Raw genomic sequence first — 13,185 nt, forward strand, 5'->3', positions numbered from 1 at the left:
TTTTTTTTTAAGATTTATTTATTTATTGCATGTGTGTGAATACAGTGTAGCTGTCTTCAGATACCCCAGAAGAGGGCATCAAATCCCATTGTAGATGGTTGTGAGTCACCATGTGGTTGCTGGGAATTGAACTCAGGACCTTTGGAAGAGAAGTCAGTGCTCTTAGCCACTGAGCCATCTCTCCAGCCCATACTCTACATTCTTAACTAGTGTCTCCATGTATGTTCCCCTGTGGATTTGCCTCTCCTTATGCTCCTTCCTCTGTCTTGATTGCTAAAACTCCAACTCTTCATTAAGTTCATCTTGAATGCCATCCCTTCTTGATTCCTCTGACTTCTATACCCATTTGTGATGTCTTAACATTAGCTCTTTCATCTTCCATGCTAGAACTTGTCTTGCTTCCATATGGTATCTGATAGAGTTACTAGGCACTCATAAGTTAAATGAAAATCTTCATTTACTCTAAACTTGTTAGAAATGCAAATTCTTAGTTCCCAGCCACAGACCTCCAAGGCCAGCCACTCAGACTGGGCTCTAGGAAGACTTTATTGAAGTCTTAACAACGAGGTGGTATGTGGCCTCTTTACCAGGAGTTTGATTTTTGCATTGAGAGGAGATTTGGTCATTTTCTAATTGTGCTCAGATGAAACCTGAAGATTCCACTTAAAGGCCTGAAAGGGAGGTCATGGAAGAGAACTGCTTGTTGTACACTTATTTTGGCGACAGTAGCTCTGCTTTAAGAATGAGTTTGCTGATCTTGAAAACATATGAAGAATGTTGTATACCTTGGAGAAACAAGAATAAACATTCTATTACTAGAAATCATGTGTACAGATGTTATATATCATATTTAACAATGCTAGAAACATTATTCCATAGAAGAAAACCCATGTCATGGCATTTGGAAAACTAGGACATGGTAAGAGTGTTTGCAACAGACAAAATTATGTGATTGCCAAGAGGGCAGGCTTTGTTATCCTTTTCATCTGCCCCTAGAATCCTTATTTTTCTTTCTCTCCCTCTTGTTCCTTCTTTCCTTCCTTTCTTCCTTCCTTCCTACCTTCCTTCCTTCCTCCCTCCTTACCTCCCTTCCTTTCTTTCTTTCTTCCCTGGAATCCTGAATTTTGTCTTTGTTTCTTTCATTCATTCATTTATTTGTTTTGAGACAGGGTTTCTCTGTGTAGCTCTGGCTGGTCTGAAACTTGCTCTTGTAGAGCTCTGGGCTGGCCTTGAAGTCACAGAAGTCCACCTGCCTTGGATTCCTGAGTTCTGGGCTTAAAGGCATGTGCCACTATGGCTGGCAAGAATCTCTTTTATTGAATCTGTCTGGGATGCCAGGCATATTGGCTCAATGCCTGTAGTCCAAGCACTGAGGAGGCTAAGATAGCAGGATTGCTCTGCAAACAAGACCAGCCTGGGGCTTCATATTGTGCTTCAGGCTAGCCTGAACTAATGAGTAAGACCTTGTCTATGGCCTTAAATCTTTGAATGAGTGGATCTTGCCTGATCTCAGAAGGTCTAGCCTGGTTAGTACTTGGGAGAAAGAGTGAGATTCTGTCTTAAACAGTGAAATACCAGAACTTACCCTGTACTCAGAGGTAGAGCTTGCCTAACATAACTAGAGGCTTTGAGTTCAAGTATTATTGCAAAACAGTATTTTCAGTTATCTGAGAAAGCTTTTCATTGATTAATTTAAATTTAAAAACATCTCAGGAGTTTTTCTATGGCAATGGTGGTAATAGTCATCTTTTACAATGTTTGAGTATACAGAGTAAAGTTATCTTAATCCACTATCTGGAATCTGTTTACAATCATGATCTTTTTTGGTGATGAAAGACTGTTCTGAATTTATTACTAAAAATTCTTCATCTAAACTGCCAAGGGGGTCAGTTTTTAAGATTTGAGGGAAAACAACTCAATCCTGCAGAGTAGCTAATCATTATTGGTCTTTGTGAAGTAGAGATTTTAGTAGAGAGGACTCCCATCTGTGCTGATCTCCCTGGAAGTGGACATTTACGTGGACTTGCCTAGATGGAACTTCAGAGTTCAGACAGAAATATTAACATACGCGTCGGCAGAGCTCCCACCCCAGAACCTCGGTGAAGCAGCCTCTGTGGAGCTGCTGCCGACACTGGCTAGCAGACCCTGGTGGTCATCAGTGGCCAGAAAGTCGATCGGTCGCTGTGAGCATACCACGCAGGCTCTCAGCTTGCTTTTTTTAGGGTTTCCAGTTTTAATGGACTACTTGTTAATGAATAATTTAAGTTCTTCCAGGAATGGAAGTTAATGAAATCTCAGTTAATGGCTTTGAGTACTGAGTGCTGATAAAATTATGTTCCTTATGCTAATACTTTGGGAAATCACTTGACAGCTATTACAGTGATGGGCAACAGATGAGGAGAAACAGTTGTGTAACTCCAGCCTGACTGCAAAGCTGATGCCTTTGTTCTGTGTGATGCGTGTGGAAAAGCTGCTGGCTTTCATCTGTGTGGCGGGTGTAGAAAGACAATTTCTTAGTGTTTCTATTGCTGTGATGAAAACCATGACCAAAGCTACTTAGGGGGGCATGTGGCTGGTGTGTCCTGAATCACCATCCACTGAGCGAGGCCAAAGCAGGAACTCAAAAGGGTAGGAACCTGGAGACCATAGAGGAATGCTGCTTACTTTCCTGCTCCCTGTGGATTGCTCAGACTACTTTTTAAATAGAATCCAGAACCACCGGCCCAGGGACGGCACCACCCACAGTGGGCTGGGCCCCCCCACATCAATTACCAATTAGAAAATGCTCTACAGGCTTCCCTACAGGCAACTCTAATGAAGAGATTTTCTAAATCAATGTTTCCTCCTTTCAAATGACTGTAGCTTGTGTGACACAAAAACGAACCAATACAGTGATAAAATTTGTTATTATGTGGCAGATGTGAGTGCTATTGTGTGGCAGTTGTGGGAGTGGGTGCGAGTGTGAGTGCATGAGTGTGTGTGTGTGTGTGTGTGTTGTAGTTTGTTATTTAAGGTTTGTGTTTATTCATATGCATTAGTAAACTTTAAGTTGGATGTAGATGTTTCATCTAGACATTAGAATGTCTATAATTTAACCTGATTTAAGGTTCTCTCATAAATCTTTTGTAGACTTAGTTTATATATGAGAGTTTATAGACACACGTTTCACTTGGGCATGCTCATTCAGAAGCTGGTAGTGAGAGATGCTCACAAGCCGAAAAGCTAAGACTGTGATTGTTCAATTACTGGGTTTTACACAATCATTGAATAGTTTAGACAACTTGGTATATTCTTAGAAAGTTCTGATAAGCAAGGACATGTTCCACTTGTTTTGCTACTGAGTTTATCTAAAACTAAAAGTAAATTAATTCATGTTTTTGCCCACATTGGTAGCGTCTCATTCCCTCTATGAAACTCAGAATTTCAGTGTATTCCAAATTCTATCTTTTAGTCCTTAACTAGTCCTCTGTATTAAATGTGGGCATTGCTTTGCGTTCTTCAGTTTGTCTGGTTTTGTTTTTGTAGCTCCAGGGGCCTTATCCAAGTTGACCCGAGGACTGAAAGACGAGTCCCTGGCTTATATCTATCATTGCCAAAATCATTATTTTTGTCCAATTGGCTTTGAAGCAACCCCTGTTAAAGCTAATAAAGCATTCAGGTAAGCATTTCCATACTTGATAAAGGCACATCCCTCGGAAAATTTGATGTACAAAGTAATTTTGGGAATTGAACAAATTCTAGTCTCTTAGAAACTGGGAAGCTTGGTAATGTGTCTTATTTAAACTGAGTGTGCATACGTTCGGCAGGACTGATTGCACCTCAAAGCTGTTCTCAGTCATTGTAAGACAAAGCCTTCTGACGTACCACTTTTATGACTGTGAGACACAGATGCAGGGGCCTTCCCGTGTTACGCCCAGTGTCCTCTCCATTGCCTTACGTGTCCTTGTGTCGAGTGCTACAACTAAGTACATTAAAAAGCACCTTCTATGCTCATAGTGAAGAACGAAGGAATGGTTAGGATTTTCTTTCCAAGGGAGCTCAGGACCAGGTTTGTCTCTAATCTTCTTGGTTATATTTGCCTCTTGCTTTACACACACACACACACACACACACACACACACACACACACACACACACACACTTCTGTCTCTTTGAAGGAGAAGTGTTCAACAGAAGGGTGCTGAGTTTGAATGTTGTTCTCTTTACCAAGTTCCTTCAGAAGGGACCTGAAAACAGAGGTTATTTTTAAGAGCGGGTGGCATGACTGTCTTACCCCACTGACTCGCTGGCTGATTCACACTTGGCTTGGTGAGATTAGCGACGAGAGAGGATGGACAGAACCGGAGGGCCTTGGAAGTTCTCTCTTCAGTGAGGGCCCAGATTCTGGCTGGAGAATGTGGCTTGCTTGGCCTTTAGGACTGAAGGGTTTTTATGTACTGGAGGCCATGGGTCCCTGGAGTCCCACTCAAAGGTCCTTGGATGTGGTGCCTAAAACAGGTGAGCAGAAGCTGGAGGACTCAGGAGGCTGAACACTGCTTGTGTATGAGGAGCAAGAATAAAACTGCTTTCCCTCCAACTCCTGGCATGTTCTTTTCGCTTTCTGGAGCGAGGGGCACTTTTGCACTTCTTTGATGATTCCAGCCTATGCTTTTCCCTTCCTTCAGGTCCCTACCAAATGTAAAATATGCTCTGACTTCTACTGCTCTGTCCCTTTAACAGTTGGGCTTCACCAGTGAATGCCTGCGCCTGTGAACCCTCTGATTATTTTTCTTAAAAATTATGCAAATCGGGCTGGTGAGAAGGCTCAGTGGGTAAGAGCACTGACTGCTCTTCCGAAGGTCCTGATTTTGGATCCCAGCCAACCACATGGTGGCTCACAGCCACCCGTAATGAGATCTGATGCCCTCTTCTGGTGCATCTGAAGACAGCTACAGTGAATTATGCTGGAGGGAAAGGGGTCTGGAGTGAGCAGGGCTGGCAGAGGTCCTGAGTTCATTTCCCAGCAGCCACACACATGATGGCTCACAGCCATCTGTACAGCTACAGTGTACTCATACACATAAAATAAATAAAATAAATCTAAAAAAAAAATTATGCAAATCTCCATGCTCCTTCCCAGACTTGAATTAGAATTTCCAGGGATGGGACTGGAACACTGTGTTTAAAACCATCCTCACCTCCTCTGATCCAAGAGGGTAATATGTAAAAATGCTTATAACCCTAGATTTTGAATATGGAAGTAATAAGGTCCAAACCTAATTCAAGGATTGCTAGAGTGAGTCCAAACCTAAATTCTCATATCCATCCTAGATTAACAAAGTCATCTTTGAGTTTTAGTGTATTTTAGTTCAAACAGCATTCTGTGGAGGAGTGAATGCCATTTATCAAGCTGAATTGTGAATGCATTTTCTTTTTAGCCGGGGCCCCCTCTCATCACAAGAAGTAGAATACTGGATTTTAATTGGAGAGTCAAGTAGAAAACATCCTGCTATTCACTGTAAAAGGTATGTTTAAGAAGCATTTATGGTTTTTTTTTTTTTTTTTAAATTGGGGTAATAGTTCCTTCACTGAAAGAACAGATCAAAATTGTGTAACTAGATGCATGCAGATAAATGTGCACATCTGTGTGGTCATTACCGGTACAGTTTGCTACAGAAAGTTCTGCTACATTCTAGTTCTCTCCAACTAGCCAGCTGTTTCCCATCACCACAGTTATGATTTTCTTCTCTCTCTCTCTCTCTCTCTCTCTCTCTCTCTCTCTCTCTCTCTTTCTCTCTCTCTCTGTCTGTCTTCTTTCCCATATAAGTAACATATTAAGATTTTTTTCTCTAAAAAATTTAGAATTGGTTCATTTCTGCTAAAAGTTCTGATGCATATTTGATTAAAATGAAATCTTTAGGACTAGCGTGGTAGCTTACCAGATACAGGTGCTTGTGTATTACAGGCCTGATGATCTGAGTTAGAGCCCAGGAATCAACATGATAGAATGAGAGAACCAATTGTTGATAGTTATTTTCCAAACTCCAGACATACAGAATGGCATGTGCATGTGCTTACCTGCCCTCCCTCCCTCCCTCCCTTCCTCCCTCCCCACCTCCTTCCCTTCTTCCCTCCCCCTGTTAGTCTCTTTTTCTCTCCCCTTCTCTGTTTCCCCACACCTGCTGAGAGCCTCCTGGCCCAGAGAGGATTGAGACAGGACATAGAGTAGGACTCTGGTGTGGCTCTAAAGACTGAAGGTCTCCGGACATTGTAGCTCTCTAACTGTACTAAAATGCTGGTGATAGCTTCTAAAAGTCCTAAAGACTTTCTTGCTAACTCTGAGGGTAAAAAGCTGTCAATTTACACGATTGAACATGTAGCCTAACAGTGAGAGATTAAGTAATGTGGCCTTTGTTCTATCTCAGCAGGAACTGCATGGGCTCTAACTTTCAGCCTGCTAGTAGAAGTCTCAGGAAGAAAAAGGGACACTTTGAAAAGTGATGATAGCATTTATTACTAAGGTGTAAAAAGTTACCTATGAAAGGGCTCCAAGAAAAAGGGCAAAAGCAGAAAAATCCTAAGTGGGGCAGGAAAAAATTTTCCCTTTGGATCAATAAACTTCTATTATACCAGGAGAAGAGACTAATGCTCACAGGAGGAAAAACTTTACATAAGCAAATATGCATAAACTCACATGAATTCATGTGATGAATTCACAGATTCACCCATGCATATTTATACATATCCATTCAAACCAGTTAGATCCAGCTTGCATACATTCTCACAATTCCATACTTACACACACACATCCATACTTACATATGCATTTGAAGCAAAAGACCAAGCACCCGTGCAGAAAGAACTCACTCATTCTGGATGAAAAATGAGCTCCAATCTTTATTGCATAGAGAAAGAAAAAGCTTCTACCCTTTTAATGCTAAATGAGTTAAACTCAAGTTTGTAAGATGAAAGCTTTGTTCCTTTTAATAAGACTAAGCTTGCCTGAAGAATAGACCTGCTCTGTCTCATGCTAAGAGGCAGCCTGCCTGCTTCTTCTGCTCTCTCTTAAGTTCTGCTCATATCTGACTAAACAATGTTTTGTCTAAAGAGGTTCTCAGTTCAGTTCTGATTCTTCTCTTTGTCCTCAGCACTTAAACACCTTTCAGAATATATGATCACATGGTTAAAGTTCACAAGTTTACATAAGTTCAAATCATAAATAGAATAAGAAGTTTACAACAGAGAATGTTTACATGTATATCCATGTGGAATAATTATCTGGCTAAACATTCATCACCTGTCACAGCTCCACAGGTTCACTGAAAATTAAAAACCGTAGCTAAGTTATTAGTGAAGGTTTATATAGATTAGCCCTGTCAATATTTTCTCTTCTGTCCTAGCACCTATAATAAATTATTAGTTCCCTTTTTATTACCTTGGTTAATGGTTTTACAACCTCTTGAAATGTGCTCTGAGTAGTAGAAAATCTGGTTACTATCTAGAAGCAATTAACTGGGAGACTGACATAGTTCTCATTGCAGTTTTGACTATCAGAAGGGACCTAATGACAGTCCCACTATAAAAGAGCTTAATAAGTACTGATATAATTTTAGGAATTCTTTTTTTTTAGTAGATATTTTCTTTATTTACATTTCAAATGATATCTCCTTTCCCAGTTTTCCCTCTGGGGAAAAAAACAAACAAAAACCAAACCAAAACAAAACAAAACCCTGTTCCCTCTCCCCTCCCCTGCTCAACAACCCACCCTCTCTGGCTTCCTGGCCCTGGTATTCCTCTACATTGGGGCATAGAACCTTCACAGAGCCAAGGGGCTCTCCACTCATTGATGACTGACTAGGCCATCCTCTGCCACATATGCAGCTGGAGCCATGAATCCCACCATGTGTACTCTTTGGTTGGTGGTTTAGTCCCTGGGAGCTCTGAGGGTACTAGTTAGGTCATATTGTTGTTTGTCCTAAGGGGCTGCAAACCCTTCAGCTCCTTGGGTCCTTTCTCTAGCTCCTTCAATGGGGACCTTGTGCTCAGTCCAATGGATAGCTGTGAGCCTCTACTTCTGTATTAGTTGGGCACTGTCAGAGCCTCTCAGGAGACAGCTATATCAGGCTCCTGTCAGTCAGCACTTTCTGGCATCCACAATAGTGTCTGGGTTTGGTGATTGAATATGGGAAGGATTCCCAGGTGGAGCAGTCTCTGGATTGTCCTTCCTTCAGTCTCTGCTCCATAGTTTGTCTCTTCAACTCCTTCCATGGGTATTTTGTTCCCCCTTCTAAGAAGGATTGAAGTATCCACATGTTGGTCTTCCTTCTTCTTGAGTTTCTTGTGGTTTGTGGATTGTATCTTGGGTATTATGAGCTTCTGGGCTAATATCTACTTAACAGTGAGTACATACCATGTGTATTCTTTTGTGATTATGTTATCTCACTCAGGATGATATTCTCCAGCACCATCCATTTCCTTAAGAATTTCATAAACTCACTGTTTTTAATAGCTGAGTAGTACTCCATTGTGTAAATGTACCACAGTTTCTGTATCCATTCCTCTGTTGAGGGAAATTTTAGGAATTCTTATAGGATCATCATTAAGAATTAAGAAGTCATCTATTTGTCTATTTATCATTACTACAAGACAGTACATCTTCGTAAATCTGCAGAGATCTGCTCAATAGGGTGGGCTAATACCTACTGATTGTTATATATGTTTAATAATAACAGGAGAAACATATTAATAGCAGGAATATTTTCTAAAATGATTTTCTCCTGGGCCTTGCCTATGTGAGCAAATCTGTTATGGATTATAATCTGAGGTAGACCATCTCAGGAAGATTACCTGGTAGTTATTAGCTTGTCCTATGATGGCTCCTGACACACACCTTTGCTCTTTCTCACTATTGCCTGTGCATACACACACACAGACTGACACAATCTGAAAATTCATGGTGTAGTTCAGGGAGAATTGACATCATATTGACATGGACTGTTACAAGCTAACATCAAGGACTGTATCATCACATACTCAGAACTCTAATTTCCTTTAGCAGTGATTTTGATTTTTCATATGAACTCATACATGTCCTTTAAATGATTCTTCCTATTGTAAATTGATTTAAAAATTTCATTTTGTGTTGTCACTGATTATATAAAGAAAAAGAACTCCCTGATTTTACCATATAGACCTTGATTTTCACATCTTTACCAAATTTACTTATTTGTATAAAACTTGCTTTGATTTTTCTCCACAAGCATTTTATTAGTATATTGTTTATTAGTAATTCTGTCAGATGTGGCACATAGTAGCACATTGGTAAATGAGGCAAAAGGATCCTGTAAACCAAGAGGTTCAAGGCCAGCTTATACAACATATAAAGTCACACCCCATGTCGCCCCCCCCAAGAAAATAAACTGACTTGAGTCTAATAGAAAGTGTAGCATGCTACTGCTTTAGCCTGCCAGGTATTACCTGGTTGACATACAAGAATAGGACCAATTATAAACTGAGACCATTGACAGTAATTGACAACCACAACTGTCATTCACACACACAAAAGAAGCTTTTAAAGACCAGTCGATGGAACAATGCTGGCCTAAGAGAACAATCACCAATTATTGTGGCAGCTTGCTCATGGAAAAAGCTTTACTACAGTGGTACTTTGGACCTAAAGACAACTGTCCTTTTTCTTACTATAGATGGGCAGATATTGTCACTGATCTAAACACTCAAAATCCAGAATTCTTAGATATCCGACATCTAGAGAGGGGGCTGCAGTTCCGGAAAACAAAGAAGGTAAGAATACTACTACATTGGAAGTAACTTGCTGAATGACCAGAATGCAATATTTTATTAATAATCTTGTCTTGGTAAATAACAGAAACCAAGTTCAAACTACCTTAGTCAGAAAAGTAAGATTATTTTAAGGATTCAGGCTAACTTTAAACTTCCAGCTAAAGATAGTCATAAGGAAATGACACGCAGTACTGCAGTAATGGTAGAATGGCTTAAAATGCTAATCACTCTTATGTAGGCTGTGTTGTACTAAGTGCTTTATCTGAATATAAATTTCTTGCACAATAACGTTCAACTTTTTATTCTCAGGTGTAGATTGAGACTTGACATGCCTTGGTTGAATTCCATAGTCTTGGCTCAAGTTGGGTAAATTATGATCAAGTATGACTACAGAAAGAAGCTTTCAGAAACAGATATAAGAGTATGCAACCTCTTGGTATAAATGAAGCTGAGAGTGGTAGCACATGCTTGTAATCTCAGCTCTTAGGCGAGAGGATTTTCATGCTATCTTAAGCTATTGAGATTATGTCTCAAAAGTCTTGTGTAAACACACACACACACACACACACACACACACACACACACACACACACGGGGGAGAATAGGATGGGATTTTAGTAGAACAGAGGAGAGGAGACTACCCACACAGAAAAGCAAAAGCATGATCTTAATTTGTAAATCAGGAATGTGAGCATGTGACTGTGCTGACTCTAGGCCGTGGAAGGGCATGTGGGACACAAGTGCTCTGGTCCCTAAGGGCTTTGTCATAATGTAAGGGCAGCTGTCGGGAGAGGTGAGTACGTTAGCATGCTCTGACAAAAGCAGAACAGTAGTGTTTTCAGACATGTGGAAGAATAACGCCATCACCTCAAGGGAGTCAATAAGGACCGCACAAACTTACAAACTTATTTTCTCTTTATTGTCTTCATCTTTTTTTCCTTCTCAGGTTGGAGGAAATTTGCATTGCATTATAGCATTCCAGAGACTCAGTTGGCAAAGATTTGGCTTTTGGAACTTTCCATTTGGAACCATTACACAAGAATCACAACCTCCCACACATGCCCCGGGAATTGCCAAATCTGAGAGTGAGGACAATATCTCCAAGAAGCAGCATGGTCGTCTGGGCAGGTCCTTCAGTGCTAGTTTCCACCAGGACTCAGCATGGAAGAAGATGTCTAGCATCCACGAGAGAAGGAACAGTGGCTACCACAGCTTTAGAGATTATAATGGCAATGACTGACCAAGCCAAAACTTAACCACTGGTGTCACCCACGCAGCTGTTATGTACAGGACTGAATTAAGACATCAGCTGGTTTTATTAAGTCTATCCATAGGAACAGATTTTGTGGTACAAAGCATACGCTGTAGTTCTCTAGTGAAAAGCCTACATAGGATTACTATGGGTGGCTTCAAATATACAGGGAGGTAAGCCCAGAATTCTGCCCTTTTAAAGTTGAAGTAGATAAGCAACCTGGACAAAGGGTTTCACAAAATCCAATACAATCAAAACTGCTTCAAAGCAAAAACACAAATGCTTTTAACAGCATCAAAACTTGAAGTACTTAAGCATGAAGTGATTTACTGAAACTTGACCCCTAGTCATTTATTACAGATAGTTTAATTCCCAAGGCACCATCTGTCCTTAAGAAAATGGGGACAGTCAAGGTCTAGTTTTTGCTCATGGTTAAAACTAATTTAAAATTATTTTTCTAGTCTAGTTGTTCTTTCAGTGCTAACAGTATCCATCTCACATCTTTGCTTTCTTGAATAACTCTCAGGAGTCTCCAAAAAGAAGCAGAAAATCCTTAAGAAACTGACCTTTTCTATAGGTATAGATGGGTGACTTAAGGTCATTGATCCTGATACTCTTGACTTGGCACATGGCTGTGAAATAGTTACAAGAAGAATATAGGTCTTGAGCGAAGTCTAATGTTCTAGAACAAACCTTGTTTTAGGGATATAGTTACAGAGCACTGGAATCCAAAGTTTCTATATCCATGGTAATATGTGCTGTGACATGTCACATTTGACTTGTCTCTTAATGGAGTCATGTGTTAACAACAGCACTGAAGACATGCTGGTGATGTCCAGCTCACTTGGAGGAAAACTTTGTATTCTCAACTCTGAGCCGTTTCCTTTTGTGAAACATCCAAGCAATTAGGTGTTTGACGTGTGTGTTAAATATTTTGGAAGTGTGAATTCAATACTTCTGAGCTCCTCTTTAGCTGCTGTTGCTTTCCTTTTGCTGCCAAGGTGTGGCTCATAGACTTCTATGATGCTGTTCTTTCATGTCGTAGGTTCATTCCAGGATTCAAATCAGAAACTTGGTGATTACAAGGTGCTGAGTATGTTGGAACCATATTGCAATACACCTCAAAGGGAGGTTTCAGATTTTCAGTTTTTAAAAAACAAAAATTCATTTCTTTCTCTTGAATTTTATATCCATCTATCCACTCATATATGTTTAACCTACAGAGTTAGAAAATGGTCTTGTTTTTGAAGAGATTATTTAGCTTGAAATGTAAAGGACTGAAAGATTTGTAGGTTGTTGATTTTGTTACTTCACACTGGAACTTTGAAAATGTTTTCATCAAATAAAGTTTTGTTTTCTACTTTTAATCCTATGAATTTTAATGTCTATGTTTAAGTTAAGGTGTATCCTTGTAACTGTGTGAAGCATATGGTAATTTGTTAATTCCATGTAATAAGTGTTAAAAGAAACATCTTACAATTTTTATAATTACTGAAACAATGTGAAAAGTCAATGGCTTCCATCCCATGCTTGGTACTTTTCAAGTACTTGAACACTGATTCTCTAATACTTCACAACATGATTTGGAAATTTTCTTGTATTAGTTTCAGAAAAAAAACAAAACAAAAAAGAAGGTTGGAATTTTTGTGATTCAAGTGTATTTTCAATATAAACTGTTTTTAATAGTTCAATTGAATATTTCAAAGAAATACATTTGAAGAGCTAAGACAAAAGAATACAAATGCAAAATAAAATATAAACACTAAGAAGAAAGTGACAGCTGGGAAAATAAGATGAATTTATTTCCTGTATACTAATGTGCTTTATTAAAAACACTGACAGACATACGACCACTTAAAACTTAAGCTTACAAAGTTAAAAGTTACTTAGAGCACAGAATGTTTGAATTTAGTGGGAGGTTTTTTTTTTCAGGGTGTGTAGGTAAGAGTTCCTGCATAGTTCCTTTTGAAAACTAGTAATATTTCTTTCCTATTTGATTTGCCAGTCAACCTGTCTTAGAAGTCTTCATAGATCTTCTAATGAAGATACTGATTGGCTCAGAAATTATAAGTTGTCTCACCTGTGAGATTATGGCCTCCTTCATAGTGGTTTGGAAGAGCGGATAGGCTAATGAGTATGGTATTTATAATAGT

The 13,185-nt window shown here is 39.6% G+C and overlaps 1 protein-coding gene across 6 annotated transcripts in view; it reads left to right on the forward strand.

Annotated features, from left to right (window-relative positions):
- Bivm (basic, immunoglobulin-like variable motif containing) overlaps positions 1 to 12,879 on the forward strand; it is a 33,595-nt gene extending 20,716 nt beyond the window's left edge. For all 6 annotated transcript variants that reach the window (XM_031367376.1, XM_031367381.1, XM_031367378.1 and 3 more), the window contains 4 exons: positions 3,526 to 3,658; positions 5,418 to 5,504; positions 9,684 to 9,780; positions 10,727 to 12,879. In XM_031367376.1, coding sequence (XP_031223236.1) covers positions 3,526 to 3,658; positions 5,418 to 5,504; positions 9,684 to 9,780; positions 10,727 to 11,020 — 611 coding nt within the window. In that variant the 3' untranslated portion in view covers positions 11,021 to 12,879. The remainder of the gene's footprint in view (positions 1 to 3,525; positions 3,659 to 5,417; positions 5,505 to 9,683; positions 9,781 to 10,726) is intronic.
- Positions 12,880 to 13,185: the final 306 nt, after the last annotated feature.

This window comes from Mastomys coucha, unplaced genomic scaffold (assembly GCF_008632895.1).
Source record: "Mastomys coucha isolate ucsf_1 unplaced genomic scaffold, UCSF_Mcou_1 pScaffold14, whole genome shotgun sequence".
Lineage (NCBI taxonomy): Eukaryota > Metazoa > Chordata > Mammalia > Rodentia > Muridae > Mastomys > Mastomys coucha.